Here is a 21,089-nt window from a genome sequence, read left to right on the forward strand (position 1 = left end):
GCAGACACTCAAGTGTGTACAGGACTTGCTCACATATGTCTGCTTTCCCCAGTCCCTCTCATTTATCTGTTTTTATAGACACTATAGAGGTGAGATATATTCAGCAGAAAGAAAGTGAACTACGTGTGTTGCTTACAAGTATAGAGTATGTGACTTGACCTTGTGTGATGGAAGGTTAAAAAAAAATCTGATTCATTCCAATTGAGTTAGATTTTCACATCAGTTACATCTGTAAAATCTGACATTTGTATCTTGTGTTCATAATTAGCCATTTGCCTATGCCATGACTCTATATGTGCTGTGTGTCCAAATGTGGGTCTTTTTGTGCACCCATTTTTTGTCCGTTTTTTTGTGCGCCTTTTAGAATTTAGCTTGGAGACTGGTAAGAGATACAAACAGACTTATGGTCAGTGGCTGGGATAACCAGTGTCTAATGAAATCATGTCTATAAAACTGACACAGGTTATTTATAAGCCTTTTTTACACAAGCGAACCAGGATAGATCAGAGTTCAGATTCTTTTCATAATTTTTCAAGCTTGAGATGAACGACATCATTAATGTTCCTTATAGCTGATGACCAGAGCAAACCTCAAATCAAGATTCTGTAAGTGATTGTCCTGTATACATGTTGTTGTAGTTTACGTAACCTCCATGTATACAGTAATCATTTTTCATCCTTAGTCTCTTCCTCTTTCAAGAAGAGGCACTTTATAATTCTTCCTGAGTCAAACACAAACTGTGCTGTCATTAAAATGTGTTTTGAGGCAACTCTATTACTTTGGTTGCTTTCACCTTAAAATTCTTGATATGAATGTGATTTAGTGAGTAAAGCATAGAATTGGCTGGTGACAGGTGTCTTGGATTTTGTTACCAGCTCTTCCACAGCTTGTTAAGAGATGTGCCCTTCTCTTATTCTTTTTTCCAGTCTGTTAAATGGGGACAAGAATCCTAGCCTCACAAGCTGTTCTTTGCGAAACACTTTAAGGGCTTCTGGTGACGGGCACTTGTTTTAGTGCCATGCTGTTGTTTTTAGTGCAGGAAATGGATAGTGAAGCATGCTTTTTTAAATTGTAATTCTATGAAAGACCCGTGATTGTCCCCTTGTTCTGTGTAGTACTTGGTTTGGATACGATGTTGTAATGGCCTCCAGCATTATTATTCCTTTTATCTAACTTATTGTCTTTAAAATTTGCTGTGTTACAGAGTATGGAAAGCTTTAGCTCCTCAAGGCCGATAGCCAGAGCAGGACCTGATGACATGGAGGTTTTGTCTGACGAAAGGTGACTTTTATAACTTACGTTTTGCTCTCCAAGTGGCTCTATGTGATGTGATTGTTGTTTCTTAGGGTACGTCCACACTACAGCTGGGAGGTGCTTCTCAGGGCAAGCAGACGGACGCTTGCTAGTTCTGCTCAAGCTAGCTTGCTGAAAATAACACTGTAGCGTGGGTAATGGGCTAGCTCGGGCTAGCCACCCCATGGGTATGCAGAGGTGCTGGGTGGGTGTGTACTCGGGCACTAGCCTGAGCCACCCCTGTTACCGTGGCTACGCTGCTACTTTCAGTGTGCTAGCTCGAGCAGGGCTAGCTGGTTTCTGTCTCTCTGCACTGGCAAGCATGCTCCCATCTGCTGTACAGACAGACCCTCAGTAGTCCATGGGGGTGCCGTTCAGTTTGCTGCAGAGGGGCTTCATCACCACAGCCCCACATTGGACTTGTGTAGAGAGGAGAGAGGCTCTGCAGGAAGGCCTCGGCCCTCTCTTGTATACCAAAAAGGGGCTTGGCCCCCATGCCACACAGAATAGCATGGAGGGTAGGGAGATGGGCAGGCAAGGAGAAGGGCCCCAGGATCTGTGTTTTCATGGGTACTGTAAACTCCAACACACACCCCAAGACAACTGCTGCAGAAGGGCAGCTGATGCACTTTAGCCCAGCTCCCTGACCCCAAGTTTGGGAAGCCCAACCCCCCTTTCTGCACTTCATTTTCCTCCCCCAGAGAGCCCAATCACTCAGCTTTGCTTGAGTAAGGAGAATTTTACTCCATCGCTGTACTTGGGAGATGTGAATTTGTTTGGATTAACGGCAGCAGAATTTAATTATATTATATTTTCCACAAATAGCTTCTAAGAGGAAGCAAAATGGATGGGATAGTAGCTTAGAGTGCTGTGACACGGAGTATCACATATTTACTGTATTTACAAGCAATAGCAAGCACACTCCAACCCTTTTAAAAGAGATGGTATTAGCAATGGTAGCCAAAGTATAAAAAGTGGAGGGTACAAAAGTTTGTTTGCTTTCACTATGAGACAGTCTGGTTTATTTTTGTTTCCTTTTTTTTTTAATAGCAAAGAAAATGAAAATGACGATGTGTTTTTCAGGCACTCAGAGGTTGGTATCTTCATATTTTTGAGATTTGGTCCTGGGCAAAACGAATAGCAAAGTTGAATTTTATAGAACTAGCTGGTCAGGAAGGTAAATGCTTCAAATGAAATGTTGTAACTCTGAGGCAGTGCCCTGACTTCCAAAATGAAGTTTGCTTTGTTTTTCTCCTGGATATAATTGAACAATGAGGCTTAACATCTGTTCCTTTCCCTGTAACCCCTACTTATCAAAAAAACAAAAGTCACTGAAGTCAGCAGTTTGACATTGAGTTCCATAAAGATCCTAGTGAGCAGGGCATGTGACTGATTAGTTCACCGTGTACTGAGATTAACTTTGTCTCTCCTGTTTTTTTCTGAAATAATTTTGGTCTTTTATATATGACTTCCCATTGTGGTTTCCTAATCTTGGTGGATAAATTTTCATGTCTGATGCAAATTAATTTTTTTCCCCCTTTCTCTCTTGGGAATGGTGACTTGAGGGAGGGAATTGCTTATTTAGAAGGGGTCTGTTTCTGCCCTATGCTAATCATTTTTCACCGTGGCTTCTTGCCAGTGACTCTGTAACTATTCTAAGAAACGTACCCTGAGAAGCCAGCTAGATATGGTTTAATTGGAGTTATGACCTGAAAAGCATTCATGCCATCTTTTTATGCCACGTTTCTTTTCCTGTGGTTGTGCCTGCACAAGACTTTTTTCCCCTTAAAGTTGCAATACGACGAGTGCAGCGCTGCTGGTAAGTGCCATAAAAGGAGTGCCAGCGTAAGTAGGGCTGCCGGCATTTTAATCACTGGTTCAGTTAGCACTGCTCAGCAGGTCTAGACAGCACAGCAGTTAAAATGCCACTGGAGAATTATCTGCACCAGCGCCCCTTTAGTTACTACCATTGGTGGAGCTGCACCAGTGGCAGAGAGCGATTTTAAGAGGGACTGGGAAAAGAAAAGGCTATTGTGGACAAGGGCTATCTGTATTCCACGTGACGGGTTGGAGGTTGAGAGGGGTATTGCAGCTGATATTTTTAAACCCATCTCTTTGCACTGTTTAAAAATAGTTGCTGCTCTTTTGTTGATGTTGTTAGACCCTTTGATTTCCAGCAGTGTCACTCTCCAGAAGCAGGAAGGGTAGGGAGAACCGGAAGTGATTGTCTGAAAATGATGAATCATTGGCTCAGCATGGCCCTGTCAGGGCACGTTGCTACAGAGGTTATGCAGGCCGTATTTTCAGTAAGGGAGGTGGCATTGCCTTAAGGCTCAATTTGTAGCTTTGCCACAAGCTCTCAGCTTGTCCAGAGTTCACCTTGTGACTCAGAAATGCACAGTCTAGTCCCCAGTTCCCCCTGGGCTCCAGGGAGGGAAACAATCTGTGAGAGCCCTGCACCAGGTACAGATCACTCCACGTCGGCTCAGCTGGGCTGGCTAGCACATTTATGGGGGGCACAGGGGTAGAGCCTGCAACCTCTCCATTTTGTGTTGGAGAGGACACAGGGGTCTGCAGAGGCTGCTGTCTTCAAGCTCCTGCTGTATGGACAGTAACTTCTACGAGCTGATCCTTGGATTTCAAACTAGTTTTGTTTTGTTTCATTTTATTTTTAAAAAAATCTGGAATATTAAATTATGGTTTCAAAATGAACTTCTCCTTATAAAGAACTTAAAATTCAATAAGAAAAGTGCAGCATTAACCCTGAGATCGCATTATATAGGAATTACAAGGTCAAGAAAATGTTGCATTCCTTCACGGTAGTTTTACATTCCTTGTGCCTTGTAAGCCTGTTGCTTAGGGGAGCTTAAAACATACCTTTTGTAACAAACAACTCATTCACAATAAGTGAAAGACTTTTTTACTTACCCTTCCACCCACCCACACCAGCTCCAATATAAGGATTTTGAAGAAGATATGAGGAGCTTGCAAGTTGAGATAATTGAATAGGCATTGGTTGTTACTCATACAGTTTTTGGTTTGCACTGGACCCTGGATGCAGGCATGTAGAGCCCCATGTATTCTGCACTCCTGAAGCGTTGGAATTTGCTAGGGTCCATCCTTTGCTGTAGAAACATGCTCCAGAATCTAAATTTTCATTTAAAAAAAAATAGTTTCTAGCACTTACGGTTGCAAAGGAAAGCTTTCCAAACCGGAACTGAATGTAACCAATGTAAATGATGTCTGTCTGGGTCTGCAAACACCCTGAAACAGTAGCTCTCAGAGGCATGTAAACTGTTCCCATTCATTTCAGTGTTGACTTTGAAATGTAATGATGCCAATCTGTTCTTCAGCATATTAACTGCTGATCATATTGACATCCAGCTGATGTGCTCATTCCACAAACTAGAAGGGCTTCCCAGATCTCCCCAGGTCTTAAAAAAATGGGTGCGGGGGCTTCAACTGCAAAAACCTCTAGCTTCCACCTGCCAATGTTTATAATACCGTTAATGCATTTCCAGTATTCAACTCTGCAGCACGTGAAACATGTCAGGGGTTGAGTAAAATAAATGGAATTTAATGCCAGATGAACTAACAGAGGGGTCCTGTCGGGTGGTATTATTTTCTCCCCAGTTAAATCACTAAAATCTTTAGTTTTTTATATTTATGCAGAGCTGTAAATGATTCCCCAGATGCAGTGAGACTTGCATAATTCAGGGGGTTAGCCACAGAATGGATCGTGTCTTGCAGCTCTGGAAAGATGTTCCATGTTTCACAGTTCTAGTAGTTTGTTAGTGGGAGGGTCAGAGAGCCCTTTAAAACATGCAAAAGAGATTTGGATCCACTTCCAGCTCTCAGTAGAATACAGACTTCTGAACTCAATTCCAAGACATTTCTGTTTCTTTCTAACATTTTGAGATGGCTAAGCACGTTGTCATACACACTTCAGAATAAGAATCACAACTTTGTTTCTGTTTAGACAGCACCTTGTACACTTACTGCAACCAAAACAATAATCACTATCATCATTCCCCAGGCAGAGTTAAAATAAGCATAAAAGGTTACCTCTGCTTTGTTGTTGTCTTACCCATGAAGCACCATGAATGAGAGAGATCTGTATCTGGCTAGTACCAGCATTTCAACTATGGTGTTGAAATATGCTGCTTACCCCTATGTAATCTTCCATCCCTAAAATGAACAGCTCAATAAAGGACATGATTTTTTTGAAAGGGATCAGAACCTGACCTTCTATTTTGCAGCTCCAGTTTTGCCAGGTACAAATAAATCATGTAAATATCAGCCTACCTGATTTATTGATTTAGTCTTGTAGTTAAACTCTAGGTGGCATCAATTGCAATCCCAATTATTTGCAACCACAATATTTGTTCCTAAAAAATGTAGCTGCGAATGGTTTCTAAAAATCATATCCAAAGTGTCTCATTGTAAGATTTTTTTGTTGTTGTTAATGTTACTAGTATCAACGGTATATCATGACTTCAGGCTAGTAAGATCAGTACAGAGTTCTTTAGATTTGTAAGGAATGGTAATATATTGACCCCTGAAGCATGCTGCTTCCCATTTTTTCTGTTGCTATTTATACTTCCAACTCAGCTTCATAAAGGCTGGAAGCCAGTTGCATCGGACAACCAAAAAGAAAATTTTTGTCATTAAAATAGTGAACTATCCATGAAACTGTAGGTTGAGATTGTTAATTCAAATGCATTAGGTTACACTAGTGCACATCTGTCTTCTTGTCTCTCTTGGGTTTATGCCACCGTTATTCTTCAGAATGCCTAATGGTTTATTCATAGTATTAGGAGCTACATGAGTGAGTAAGTAACCCATGCCCTCAAGAACTGAGAGTAACTGATTGTTATAACAGGACAGATTCTTGCTTAAAAATAGATTTCAGATATGGCAATCAACTAAGTGAACTCAAAGGAAAACACATATCATTAAGTTACTATGTCAATCGAAATATTTACAGTGCGGTGAAATGTACCCATCTGGAACATACATTTATATCTGCTGCAGATATAATGTATCCAGAGTCATGATGAATCATGAAATTATAAGGTTGTTGTGGGAAAACAGTTAATTCTGTAATAAGGTAAATTACATTTTCTGGTTGCTGCCTTCTAAATGGTCCGTTTATTCCTGAATGTTCTGTTAGCTGCTAAAGAAAATAGTTTAGTATACTCTAGTTGCTGTAGAAACTTAGTATGTTTTTCCCCTCAGATGCTTTTATTAATTACATCACTTTGAAAGCTCATTGTGGGATTTTCAGTCTTAAATTAGTGTGATGACAACACGAGGGCAGATTATAAAATGGTACAGTTTGTCCTTTAGGGAGTGGATAACACTGTTTGTTTCTGCCCTGTCATGAATCCTGTTGTTATAGGAGTCTGTAATCATTTAAATCTCTTCAGAAAAAAACAAAACAAAACATGCTTTTGTTGAATGTAAGGAAATATTTTAAGTCCACATGTGGGAAGCAGCTTGTAAGATATCGGGTAGTGAACTGACATTTGTGCTCATGATACACACACTCTGGTGCTGTCGAGTATTTCCTTGGTGCAATGTAAAACAGGGAGAGTTAAGTTTCTAATTCATAGTAATATCAGCTAGCATTGCCTTATTTTTGTTAACTAATGTTTTAAAAAGCTAACCTACTGAAAAGAGAAACAAAATGTAAAGTTATACAAATGCATTACATAGCAGTATTTATAAATACCAGGATCTTCAGCATCAAGGTTATGATTTTTTAAAAAAAATTATCATGCATATTCTCTGAGCAATTTTCTTGAATGTAGAATATTCATTGCTTTGCTGAATACAGTAAAATTGTTACGCCTTAGAATATTGTAAGTAGGACACAAAATTTGTGTGTGATTGAGGGACACGCATGTATGCAGTGTCAATTCCGACAGCTCATTCTGTGCAGCTTTGAAGTGTGGGCTGGATCCAGTGTCACTGTCTGTACAATGACAATTCTCCTTAGAGTCAAGTTTTTTGGGGACACAAACTCTCAGTATCATCATTTGTGCTACTCTATATCACTCTCTGGATTGCTAGAAGGGCTTTTTGTTTGTTTTTTACATTCTGCTTGTCAGTTACCTACTTCACTATGATCTATCAGTTACGAATAAACTATGCTTATTGAAATCAAGTATTATGTAACAGTTTATGTATATATTATCACTTGTGTGTGTGTATATGTATATGTATGTGTGTGTGTGTGTGTGTGTGTGTGTGTGTGTGTATGTATATATATATATATATATATATATATAACTACTGCCCACTCTGAATGCTCTGTGTTTGTATAGGTGTATATACATACATACGTGCTTTACTTTCTCTTTTCTCTGGCCACCCCATTCTGAGTAGTTCTGAAGATCATTATTCAAAACTGTTCAGATTCCTGTGCGTTAGCAGCCCTCAGGCACAGCTCCTCTGCTTTGTCTGATAGTAACAGAACTATTCAGGAGATCAGAAGGTGATATACACTGTGTGTGCACACAGCATATATGCTGTTATGCACACACAGTTGCAGTGTATCTGGAGTGGGAGAATAGCAGTGATTTCTGCATGAACACGCAGCCTATGTAGTATTCAGTGGGTGAATAATAGTGAAGCAAGCAGCAGTTGCTTCCTGCTAGATATAAATTATGGATCACTTACTTGACAGCAGGTTGTGTGCTTTTAAAAAAAAAAAAAAAGGGTACTTGCTCTTTCCCTGCATTTTTTTGGCTTTTTCCCAGGGTCCGCACTACTTCCCGCTGCGATGCCAAACCCTACTGCCGTTTAGAATTGCGCAACATTGCTTTTAATGCCCAGAGCTCCTCCATAAATAGTTCTGCTCTCCCCACGCCCAGCTAGCAAACAACCACAGGAAATCAGGGCATGTGCAGCCAGCACAGCTTAGCTGGCACTAATTGATCTGAGCCTGCACAGCCTGCATGAGAGCATTCGTGTACGGGACCTGCGCTTCTCGCTCTCCAGAGCTGCTGCTGCCTCAGGAGCAGCGACAGCTGCTTCTAAAAGACACCATGTTGCTACTGTAGCCTTAGCAACAACAGCGGCATTTTTGTTGATGTTCCAAAGAATTTCACTTCTTTAAGGAAACTCACCCACCCTTTCTTCCCCCTTCCATCCCTGTTCTTCCCAGTCAATGATTCGAGGCTTTTTTCAGCTGCATGCAGTTGTCTGGACAAACAGCCTCAGGAGCTCCTTGTGGCTTTCTAAACAAGGAAAAGTTCAAGGAAAGCGGATGGACGGATGTTTTTGCCAGTGTGAGTGACCAATTAGCATTTCGGGGTCACTGAACAGGGAATTTAGTTTCTGAGCTGGAAACATTGTGGACTGTTTGTTTTTGATCTTTAGCTTAAAGGAACACACTTGTTGCTGCAGCTATAGGTATTTTTTACCTCCCTCTGAACATTACTTTTTTTTTCTTCTTCTTTTTTTGCTGTGTGTTTGGGATTATAGCAGATTTCGAACATGAAGATTCAGGAGCACCCGAGCATTCCCGAAACCAAATTACAGAGGAAACAAGACGCTGATGATCAGGAAGATAGCTTCGTCTCAGAAGTGCCTCGGCTGGACTTGACAGCCTTGTGCGATGACAACAGCTGGGAAGGTACAGTTGCGTGCTTGCTGGTGTGACACAGAAAGAGAGAGTGAGGGGAACATGAGTGGGGTGGGCGTATCTTTGGGCTTATAGTGCCTGGCCAAAAACAACAGGAAATGTATTTTGATCTGAAGTCTGGAGAAACTGGAAATGGAATATTGCATTGGTGCCAAGTCTGATTGTAACGTAGGGAAAGGCGGGAGAATGGGTTTGCTCCTTTCTTGCAATGATTCGTCCTTTCTGATTAAGGATTATTCTTTTCATGGTGTTTTGCAGCCCAGGCTAGTGAGGAGCTGGATCCTACTTAAGCAAAACTGAGTATTTTATAGACAGAAAAGAATATCCTGCTTTCTCCCTGTGCTACCCCTTCCCACTCCCATCCTACATAGATCTGAAAATCAGGATTCAAGAAAGACTGTTCTATTTCCTGTCCTTTACTGGTCCTTAGGGACAGTGCTTCCCTAGTCTGTGTTATACTCCATGTAGAATTCTATTCACCAGGTAAAAAAGTGATGTTAAGTTGTTTGCAGTTCACATATCGTAATCCTGTGTCTTAGTTCAATTTTCCGGAGGTTTTTTTGCACTGACTTCGTTAATGAGTTACCTATAGTCAGATGCACTCAATGATCTTTTCAGTATAGCACTTTGCAGAGATTAATGCAGGAGTTGTTTGTTTATTGTTTACATTGCATGTAAATAAACACTGAAATCGTACTCCTGAGTAATTTACACCATATACACTGCATGTTTGTGGGGAGGGGAGCCACCTACTATAATTAGCACTGTCAGCAAAATGGCCAGGCATTCTGGTCTATCCCAGTGATGCTAAGGGGCCACATTGCTAAGAAAAATAACTCTTTTTTTAATGCATATTTGTTGAATTACACATTTTGGGCCCAATCCTGAGAGATGCTGAGCAACTCCACTGCCACTGACATCAAGAGGAGTTGAAGACGCTCAGCATCTTTTTGGATCAGATCAATTATGATTCCTGTCTATATCCCTTTCTTCAGTGTGCGAGTGAGTGTGCTTTTGTTGTTAGTCCTGAAACTTGGCAGGTGTGGATTGGGAGGGGCTCTTGGTATAGAAAAAGAGTGTTTAAAAAGAGAGACAGACAGACAGACAAGCGTGTAACAGGCATCTGCTCCTCTGAAAAACAAAACTGTGAGCAGTGCAGCATGTTGACAATGGCCAGGTTCTTTGTTCCTGGTTCCACAGCCTACGTGACACATGTCTTCTGCTTTCCATGTAGGAGGGACTAGTGATGACAGTGTGGGGCTGGGCAGACCAAACCAGTAGCAGTGGGTGCTCCTGATTCAAAGTCAGGCCACCAGCTACCTTCAGTGGCATTGAATTTCTCCACCCCCACCTCCAGCCTGGGAATTCCCTAGATGATATCATCATGTACAACACATCTGATTAAAGGGCAGCACGTACTGCAAGGAAGTCTCCCCAGAGACCTCTGATTCATTATATTTTATTGGGATTCTAATTAGCCATAACCTGAAGGGTTTGGACAAGCATAGGAGTTTTTGTGTTTTTAAAGGTGACAGAGGCAAGAATCTCCCCTGTGTATTCTGCTGTCACTTGAACCTTTTGAAATAAAGATTATTTTCTTTCCTTGATGCCTGCGCATAACTCCCATTGACATTAACGGAGTCATATGTATGCCTCAAGGGGAGAATAGACTGGTAAGCTTGGCCCCCAGAAACTGTCCCACCTCGTGATACAAGCTTTAGTTCCGATGCAAAGAACTTTTCTGGAGATGCTCTGACTTGCACAGGGACTCTGGACCATTTTCATGAAAATGAAAGGTGTGTGTGTGTGGGGGGGGGGGTGTATATATTTTTTTAAAGCACTTCTTTCAGACTGTTTTTCTTCCTCCTTCCTGTTTAAAACACATATGTAATGGAAGAGGAGTTTGGCAAAAGGGACAGCCAGAGCAGGTGAGACATAGGTCAGTTGTCTCCAAATGTCACCATTTTGTAGTTGCAGTATGAGTGCAGGAAAATGGTGGCTTCTGTGTCTTGGTGAACAGGAAACTTTGAACCCATTTCAGCTATGAACGTGTAATCAGTCTGGCAGTGGCTAAAAAGAGGAAGATGCTAGCCCAAACTCAGACATAATTTCCACATCTAGAGCCAGATTTTGTCTGTGAGATGACTTGTAAGTCACTGCTCACAAATATGAGTAAGGGGTTCACAGTCTGGCCCCTATTCTTATGATCTGGGCTGTCTGACCCACGTGGCAGTGTACATGCCTGCATGTCCTCTCTCTTCCTCTGAATTGGCACTGCAGCTCTGCTCACTTCCATGGTAAACAGCAAAATCTTCCAAATTCAAATATAATAACAGTGTTTATCTTTGTGTTCTATTCAGTTCTGGTGTAACTGAGCTCAGAATCTGCCCTTAAAATCAATGAAATGGCCAGGCTTAGGAAAGCAGCTCAGGTTGTGGTTTGGACTGCCTGTGAAATTCTAGCATTGTGTACTCCTGATTGTATACACTGTTAGGTATTCAGAAGCCACAGAACACTAGGTTTCTGGTGGAGCGGCTCATAATTGGCTTGTCAACACAAATTCAGTAGCTGAGGTTCCCTTCATCTCCAGGTATCCCAGCCTCCAATTAAAATTCTTAGGAAAGGTCTGAGGGGAAGCAGATATGAAAACAGTTCTACAAGATAGTCTTGTGTAGGGAATGGCTACTGTTCTCTTACCTTTACACACACAGACTAAATCTCATCATATTTAAACCACAATGTCTTAACGCAAATTAGTCTCTCTCTCTCCCTCGGGGCATTCTTCGAGGCACTTCACTAGAACTGTGACTGTTATCACTGAGTATTTTTGGGGGGTGGAGACACAAAGTAGCAATTATCCAGCCCACCTGAGATCAGCATCAGGTTAGAAATGTTTATCTTTGGGACCGCTGTGACTTCAGAATGCATGGATAGCTCTGTGACACACACACACCCCTTCCCCTCTGTGCTCCTTGCTCTGATCTAAGCGGTCTACAGAGGTGGCCCACTTGTTGGCAGCTAGAATGAAGTCAGATTTGGGGCTAGTCTACATGTGCAGTTGTTGCTGATTAGCTTTCTCTATGGACAGGCCCTCACACACAGAATGGTCATCCCCACATGGGGTGACATTTGTTCTGTCTGCATAAAGACTGACTATTTGGGTCCTGTGCAGGAGGAGTTTGGAGAGGTGTAATCCTCCCCACCCCACCCCATATACACACAAGGGCTACCATTCAGCTAGAGTAGCAGCTGCAAACTCTCAAGGGCTGGAGCCAGTGGATCTGCATAAAATCAATCTGCAGCTCCTGATGTGGGCCCTCCCTGGACCATCCCCACATAGTTGGCACACAGACCAGTCTTGTGCTACATAGGGTGTGCACAAGCACTCTGGTGCAGCCCCTTCAGGGCTTAGAGCATGGAGGGTCTTGCACCGGCCCCTTGCACCAGAATGAATTTCACTGTGATGCCCATAGGCATTGAAAAAAGCAGCTATTGCTCTGCAGAGATGCCATGATTTTATAGGATACCTTCAGTTGACACAAATTGAGCGGGTTTTATTCTCAGAGCACGCAGTGGGTGAACTGGGCTGTTTCTGCATCAAATGCTAAGGTGAGGCACAGATAAAATGCGTTTCATAAAGAGCAGCACTGGCCCTGCAGCTCATCTCTGCTGCCTGTAAATGCGTTCTGTACTGGGCTGTTTGTGACTGCTAGGGTAGCCTGCAAAGTCAGTGAGTCTGTGCAGGCCTGCAACAAATAAAACAGAGCATTTCCAGAACCGCTCCCACCACAAAGGATTTTAATCTAGTCGTTGTGGATCAAACTGCCAGGAGTGGAAGGGACACCCTGCTGCTTTCATAGTCTAACATTGCTTTGCAAAATTACCACAAAACTTTACTAGCTTGGGCCCCAAACCTACTCCCTCACCCTTTACCACAATGAAAAAATGATAGTGAGAACAACTAATGATGTGTAATGTTCCCACTTGCCTAAGGCTAGTCATGTTTTTTTCAATGAGAAAGTGAAATATTGCTGGGATGACCCAAATTCTGTCCCCCAGTTTGCTGTCTACTTTGCCTTTATTTATCTTGCACCAGAGTATTAAAAGAACACTATAAACTAAAATTTAGACCAGATTTTGTAATAGAAATATTTTACAAAACCCACAATCAACAGCAGTGTGTTCACCTTATTTTTCTAATTGCAGTGAAAACAGGCATTTTTAAACAAATAAACATTCTCCTGCAGTGTTGAAAACAGAAACATTGCACCACTAAGAACCTGAAAATGAACAAAAAATGATCAACAAAGGGCATAAATAATTACTAGTAAATTGAGTTTTTAAAATTCATTATTTGGTTAATCAACAGTGTTATTAATAGCATATTTAAAGGGACTTGTTTTTAATGTAACCAATCTAAAGGTGATAAATTGCCTTGTATTTTCTCACTGTTATAAACAGAAATGAAATAAATGTAATTTTACTCTATTTGGTAATTTCTCCTCACCATATAGTTACTTGCAACAAATAGTACTTATATTTTTATCATCATTTATTATGATGATTCGTTATTGTGTTAACAAAATATAAACATGGGTACATTAGGCATAGTTTGACTTTGAATTTGACTTTTCTAATAGAATTTTTTTTTTATCCCTGAGCTAAGATGTGGTGATGCTTCATTGGGGCTATATATTATTTTGATACACCAAGAGAGGCCACAGTATAAGAATATTTTTTTAAATAAAAATAGTTATCTTCTCTACTGATACAACACATTTCATTCATTATAAAACTAGTATGTATGTTACACTTTAAAATTGTATTAATTAATTTTAAAAGATCATTTTAATTCCCTTCATTTTCTTCTGCGTTTTCAAATGGAATTTAGGGCAGCACCCCAGCTGATAAAAATTGGTATAGTTCAGTCGCTTCACCAGTTTACACTGTCTGAAAATCTAGCCTTCATGTTTTGGTCAGATATCTGTCTCCTTTAAGAAATACTGGTACAGCACTTTAGATATCATTGTTCAGTGTGTGAATCCATTTCGCAACTGCATTTGCATCTGTGTGCATAGGTATTTTAAGTATGCTTAGGTGATGTTTCGTCCTGCAGAGGACCACATGAATTTTGTGAGGGTAAACAAAATAAAAATATAAACAATTCCCTGTAAGAAGATAACAGATGGTCTTGAGATAACCATATACATTTCTTCAGCCTAGAGACCACTACACTGCGTTCTCCACACCTCTTGATTAAAATACTACTATTGTCAACTGAAGAACATCACTTATCTTTCCTATGGTCATTTATTAAAGCGGTAACATGGTAACATATATATGTGCACCTACAGAGTTGCACGCAGCACAACTGGTGGCTGAAAGCTTCAATGGCAGATTAGTTTTGGGACTATGAAAGGTAATATTATACCGGTATTGAAGAGGAGAGTGAAGACTACAAACATAATACTAACGTTTGCCTTTTCCACACAAACTCGAAAGAGGCAAGGCTAAAGGAATTGAAATGGAAGTTCCAAACCAACAAATAGAATGTTCATACATAGACACTCCGAAGTATTTACACCCATGTGCACAATCTCTAAGTAATTTCTTCCCTTATGCATGTCCCTTATTACGAAGAATGAAAAAAGATATCCTAAAATAGAAGTGCTCTGGTTGCTGGTTAGAGGCATGGAGAGACTCCCCTATGGAGGAGAGGTTGACAAGACTGGCACTGTTTAGTTGAGAGAGAAGGTGAATAAGAGGAGACATGATAAAGGTATTCAAATTAATCAATGGCTTAGAGAAGATAGATAGAGCACTCCTATTCACCTTTTTACTCACACAAGGACAAGGGACATTCAGTAAAGCTGAAAGTATATGTAAAAGTGATAAGAGAAAATATTTTTAACACAACACATAAATAACCTGTGGAACTTATACAGTCCAAGAACTTAGCAGGATTCGTAATGTCTTAGTTGTTTATATAGGTAATGAGAGCTTCCATTATGAGAGTGTTACATTAGGTAAGATAAACACATAAATGATACAAATCCTCATGCTTCAGGCCATAAGCCAACCACTAATTGAGAGGGACTAGGAGGAACCTTCCCCTTTGGGTCAGTTATTCTATAATTGTGCATGACAAGGAGCATTTGACACTAACCACTATGGGAAATGAGATACTGGACCAGTTGGACCATTCATTGATCTGATTCCATACAGCAGATCACGTGTTCCTTTGCTACTTGTTCCGTTTCTGTTCAGGCTTTGTTAGCCATTTTGACCTCCTGATCTAATTTTTTCTGAATGTTATATACCGCAAATGGAACAACTAACCCAAAGAGTCAAGACCTCGAGGAATGAAAGTGGGAAATAGTCAGTTTTCTGTAGCTGCCATTTGTTCCATCCAAGTTTCAAACTTTCTTTCCTTTTAGGACTTCCTTCTTCTCCCCCTTTCTGACCATTCTCCTTTAGAATGTCCATTTCAGCTTTTCATCTGTATTTGAAATTAATAGTGGTACTGCACATGCCTCAGTCACTGCTGACTGTAAAACCGCTTATCTCAGAGCCCTCTTGAGTCATTATGATACTTTTTATGGTACCTGATATCTGGAATGTAAATCTACCTCAGGACAAAGTCACATACATCTTTGTTCACAGGTTTGGTAGTAGCTGAGTTTGTTTACTACTATATGCATTCCTTTTTGCCCTCATTTTTTCCCTTCTAAATCCCAGCAAGGCATAATGCTAATCCCACTGACTGTAAATCACCCAAATACTTCTTATTTTAGAAAGTCCTACTCTAAAGCTGTTAATTCTCCATGTTGGGAAGAGGGATCGCTGGAAGAATTATATGAGAATAACTTGACCAGTGAGGGTGGGGAATCAAAGGATGCCTCTTTTACACTGGGTATTAGTTTCCACATTTCACTACCACAGGGTCTCAAAAGACCTTTCTGAAAACATTGGGCTGTGATAAAATTCAGGGAAATAGTTGGATTCTGGAATGTGTATGGCTCCGAATCATCAAAGTTTGATTCAAGGGCTTGTAGATTGTGGGTTTATTTTTTAACCTTAAGCCTCTGTATTTTCTCTCTTTATTATTGGGTTCCTTCAGGATAAGGCAATTTAGAAAACATTTGCTGTAGAGATTATGCAAGGGAACTGAAGTTTACATATATATATATAGGGCCCTACCAAATTCAGGGTCCATTTTGGTTAATTTCACGGTCATGGGATTTTAAAAATAGTAAATTTCATGATTTCAGATATTTAAATCTGAAAGTTCATGGTGTTGTAACTGTAGGGATCCTGACCCAATTCTGAAGGCAGCAACACAGAAGTAAGAGTGGCATGGTATGGTATTGCAACCATTACTTCTGTGCTGCTGCGGGGTGGGGCGCTGCCTTCAGAACTGGGCACCTGGCCAGCAGCCACTGCTCTCTGGCCACCCAGCTCTGAAGGCAGCATAGACGTGAGGGTGGCAACCCCCTACAGTAACCTTGCGACTCCCCCAACAACCCTCTTTTGGGTTGGGACCCCCAGTTTGAGAAACGCTGGTCTCCCCCGTGAAATCTGTACAGTATAGGGTAAAAATAGCCAAAAGACCAGATTTCACGGTCTGTGACGCATTTTTCACAGAGATTAATTTAAGAGGGCCCTATATATATAGATATATATATAAAAAAACTAGTGGTAACATGATGTACACATGTGTTGTGGTTTAAAAAAAATTACACATCCATCACAGCCGAATCAGTGCATCTTCCCTGCAAGTGGGGTCCTTTTGGGCTTTTCTGGAGTCTGGCCACAAGTGAAGGTTTGCCTTTTCCATCTCAGAACCCTAGAAAAGGGCCATTGTGCGAATACCACCTACCATTCCTTCAGGAGTGACTTAACTTTCTGGGAACAGCATCCGTCTTTGAGGCAGAGGGGTGCAATTTACACTCCCACGCCAGTGAGGCTACATCTAGCCTTTGATGCATAAATAATGTAAAATGCTTTACACCCCAGTTGATACTGAATTCAGTAATGCAGAGGACAGTGGAGTACCTTAAACCTATTGGGCCACACACTGGTTTTACAAGAGGCTAGGAACACGGAAATGTAACTTTATGCAGTAAATGGAAGTGCAACGTTTTTCAAAATTTACAAAATAAAAAGGCCTGATCTCTCTCATTGGTATAAGATCAGGATCAGAGCCTGTATCCGCAGGAAGCAGGTGATTCTATAGCTGTTTTAAGGCCCTTTCCAATGATTCATCACCCACTATTTGATGTTTTTTCTAACTTTTTTATTTGACTTCAGAACTTCTCGTTAGAATTGCATGTTCAAAGCACAACTCTTAGATCGTCTAATCCTGTGGTGCTAAGTAGGAGCATGCAAACCAGCTTAGTAAACTATCTGAACAGAGAATGTTAGACCCCTTATGGCATCTGGACAGAGTGATCACGGGATTGAAATGATTTTTTTCGGTTTGTTCCAGTATGCTAATCGGCATTCCCAAAACAGATTTCCCTTTCTCACACCCCCAGTCTTCCGAGATGGTTACTTTTACCGTCAGCCGATTAATTCAACCCGTGGATGGGAGATTTATTAGCAGTGCTAGTGTGAGAGAGACTGGGTAGCTCCAGGTGTCGTCGTTTTTTGTTTGTTTGTTTTAACGTGAGAATGATTGAGCCCGGATGATTTATTGTTGTTAACACTTTTACAGCTGTAGTAGGCGAGGCACACCACAGAACAAAATAGTAAGATCTGAACTATGCTCCCATGAGATAAAAGTCAACTGTTACCCCCAATCACTGCATCATGGGCTATCATAAAGCAGGGAGGGGATAAGGTGGGGAAGGATGAGGGGGGCTTACAACATTGGGATCACCTTGTTAATCATTTATGGCATTTGCACATTTTGTGAATCAATTGATTCCTCCTGCATGTACTGTTCTGCCGCCCTGAGTTACCTCCTTTATACCTGACTATATTCAAGTCTGTTCAGTTCCTGCCCCAAAGGTTTGGACAGCAAAGGGGGAAGGTGCTGTCAGGTTTAGTGTCTATTGGAATCAATGAGCAGTGATGACTGACCAGATTTAGGGCTTAATTCTCCCCTGCCTGGCACCTTTTGTAGTCATATGCACCTGTGCAGCATGCTCCCATTCCAATCTGGTAGCATTTCACACTCCTCCTGCACTCGCTTTGCACACAAGTAAAGGGTGACCACGGGTGCCAGCCAGTGAAGAATCAGGCCCTCTCTCTAAAGGAGGGGGAAAGTTGAGACAAATATGGGTTTAAAAACTGGCCCATGTCTGTGGTGATCATTGAATGCATTTAGAATAAGGGAAATTAAAGCTCATTTTCATTGAGTGGTTTCAATTGATTTCCAGAGCCCGTCCCAGCTTTGTCCTCCAGGGAACGAGATGGCTTAGACTCCGACGAAGCTCACCTGTCCCCACAGGCCGGATGTCTAATTCGGCAGCTTCTGGATGAGGACAGCGATCCAATGCTGTCCCCTCGTTTCTATGCCTATGGGCAAAGCCAGCAGTACCTGGACGATACAGAAGTGCCTCCCTCCCCTCCTGACTCCCATTCATTCATGAGGTAGGTGGTGGTTTCACAGCGGCCATCTGAGCTGCTGGCTTTGCTCCCAGCGCTGCACAGTAGCAAAGGACTGCAGCGTAGTAATGAGCAGCATCTCGTTTAGCAAGATAATGCCATGTAACCCGCTGTGTGGGTGGGGCTGGTGATCCCCACCAACAGAAGCCTCCTCACTTGCTATTGCAATGATTTCTAGTGGTGGCTTCCAGGTTCGTGCCTGGGTACCCAGGATACTTCTGTCACAATAAGGAGGCCGTCGCATCTTGCTGCAGTGTGTCTGTCATTACAGAGAGGCAATACGATGTAGTGGGTGCCTGATAGGATTCCCAGCTCTGCCATTGACTCTCTGTGTTGCTTTGGAAAAGTCACTTAACTTTGTGTGCCCCAGGTTTCTTCATCTATGACATGGGAATAATGGTACTTACCCTCCTGTGTAAAAGGCTTTGAGGTCATCCTCTGATAAAAAGCACTTGAAGTGCTAATGAGGAGGAGGAGGTTGCCCAGGTAGTGGCGTGGTGAAAACTGTGTTGTGATATCCTACATACTGGTCAATACATATTTTAAGGGATTTATAATTTGGCCGTAAAAACTTTCTCCCTGCTGAAATGTGGTCTGAGATCAGAGGTTTTTTTTAAATGGAAATAATTCGGACCTGGGAGTATGACAAATCTGGTGGAAATTCTGGCAAAGAATGGCAAAACAAATGTAGACACTCCCCCGCCCCCCTTTTTATACCAGTTCCACGTCATATATATGTATTTATATTTTTAAATTCAATCTGAACAATAGCACATCACAGGCTATGCATTTGGGCCCAATTGTAGCTCATCCCAGGTGTTGTTACGCTTGTTTTAGCATGAGGGCTAAAGGTGGAGTAACTTGAACCACTCCAGAAGTACAAAATACCCTGGAAGTAGTGATGCAGGAGTGGCTCATCATTGACATTCAGGTGTTTTTATTTAGAGCTCCTGCTCTTTGGGAAATGTTTAAACTCTGGACAATGAATAATGGGGGTATATTCCCTCACCTCCCTCTCAGCCTCCCCAAACTCCCCTCCCTTGCAGGAAGCCTGGCTTCTGGAGGGAGGGCCAGTTACCAGTTCTCCATCACGTCTCTGGAGTTGGCCAGCTAATCTTCAGGTCTTGTACCTCATTTTAGAGAGCAAGTTGGTGGGCCTGCTTTCTCCTAAATTCCCTGCTTAGTTTCTTCTGAATCGCAGCAAACGGTCAACCTACTCACCCTCAATCTTCAATCACCTTCAATGCAAAGAGACTAACGCCCCATTTCTTGGTCTCGCTGCTCCTGGATGCTAGCCCTTTAACTATCAATTACATCACGCCTGAATTTGGCTTCATGATGTCCACGGGAGTTGAATGTACACCTCTACCCCGATATAACGCTGTCCTCGGGATCCAAAAAATCTTACCGCATTATAGGTGAAACTGCATTATATCGAACTTGCTTTGATCCGCCGGAGTGTGCAGCCCCCACCCACCTCCCAAGCACTGCTATATCCGAGTTCGTTTTATATCGGGTCGCGTTATATCGGGGTAGAGGTGTACTTACAATCAGGTGTAATTGACCCTCTGTGCATGCAGATGTACGCTGGCTGCTTGCATAGGATCTGACTGCATCCTGTGCTCCCTACAGGAGACGGAGTTCTTCTTTAGGATCTTGTGAAGATGACCGAGAGGAGCTGACACCTGCACAGCTGACCCGGAGGATTCAGGGGCTTAAGAAGAAGATCAGGAAGTTTGAGGACAGATTTGAGGAGGAGAGGAAATACAGAGTAAGTTCTTCGCAAGTGAGCATATGTAAACAAATTAATAGAGCCCAAGCTGACAAGGTCTTCAGGGGAGATTTTCAGATACAGCCCGAGTACCTGGAAACAGAGGGAGGTGGAGCTGCCACACAACCAACGGAAAGCACGTATTCATGTGTTAGCACCGCCAAGTGAATTCCCTTCTAAAGCATTAGGTGCTGGGAGGGCATGCAGGAAGTAATCTAAGAAACTGTTAGGATTTTTATTACCTGTTTAGTAAATCTGCCCAAAGCTGGTAACTGTGTCAGAGAATGGCTAAGTTAAACCTCTTATTTATTGACCGTTGGGATACACATCGTGTTTTAGTGAGGCTCTCACTCTGGGGAAAGCAGTAACTCCAGCGTACTCATGTACTCGGGAGGGATGGGGAATGCGCTCCTTGACTCTGGTTACTGCACCCTTGCAAAGTGCAGCTGAGCAGCACATGTGAACTGTTCTCCAGTCACTGCTGATGTTTTCTTCTGATGCACAGGAAGCTTTCTAAGGGAGAATAGATTCACACACACCCACATTTGCTAGTGATTTAACTGGAAAAGGTTAGTTCTGAAACAGTCTTGTCTGTGTTAGGAAAAGCTGGCACCAGACAGGAAGAGCGCCCTCCTTCCTTGTTGGCAGTTGCTGCAGATGGCAGTGATGATTCAGTGTTTCTCCTTTACAATATAATAGCTCGTACTTTCCACCTTCAGAGTGCTTTACACACATGAATTAACCCTTCCAGCGCCCTTGCAT

At 41.9% G+C, this 21,089-nt stretch overlaps 1 protein-coding gene across 25 annotated transcripts in view; it reads left to right on the forward strand.

Annotated features, from left to right (window-relative positions):
- Positions 1-21,089, forward strand: part of FAM13A (family with sequence similarity 13 member A) — a 207,411-nt gene that overhangs the window by 164,631 nt on the left and 21,691 nt on the right. For 21 of the 25 annotated variants that reach the window (XM_065597492.1, XM_065597497.1, XM_065597496.1 and 18 more), the window contains 5 exons: positions 1,205-1,281; positions 2,344-2,386; positions 8,785-8,935; positions 18,328-18,541; positions 20,189-20,327. In XM_065597492.1, the coding sequence (XP_065453564.1) occupies positions 1,205-1,281; positions 2,344-2,386; positions 8,785-8,935; positions 18,328-18,541; positions 20,189-20,327 (624 nt within the window). The remainder of the gene's footprint in view (positions 1-1,204; positions 1,282-2,343; positions 2,387-8,784; positions 8,936-18,327; positions 18,542-20,188; positions 20,328-21,089) is intronic. The other 4 variants (XM_065597487.1, XM_065597491.1, XM_065597503.1 and 1 more) reach the window with 1 other exon arrangement.

This window comes from Chrysemys picta, chromosome 5 (assembly GCF_011386835.1).
Source record: "Chrysemys picta bellii isolate R12L10 chromosome 5, ASM1138683v2, whole genome shotgun sequence".
In the NCBI taxonomy this organism is placed as follows: Eukaryota; Metazoa; Chordata; order Testudines; family Emydidae; genus Chrysemys; species Chrysemys picta.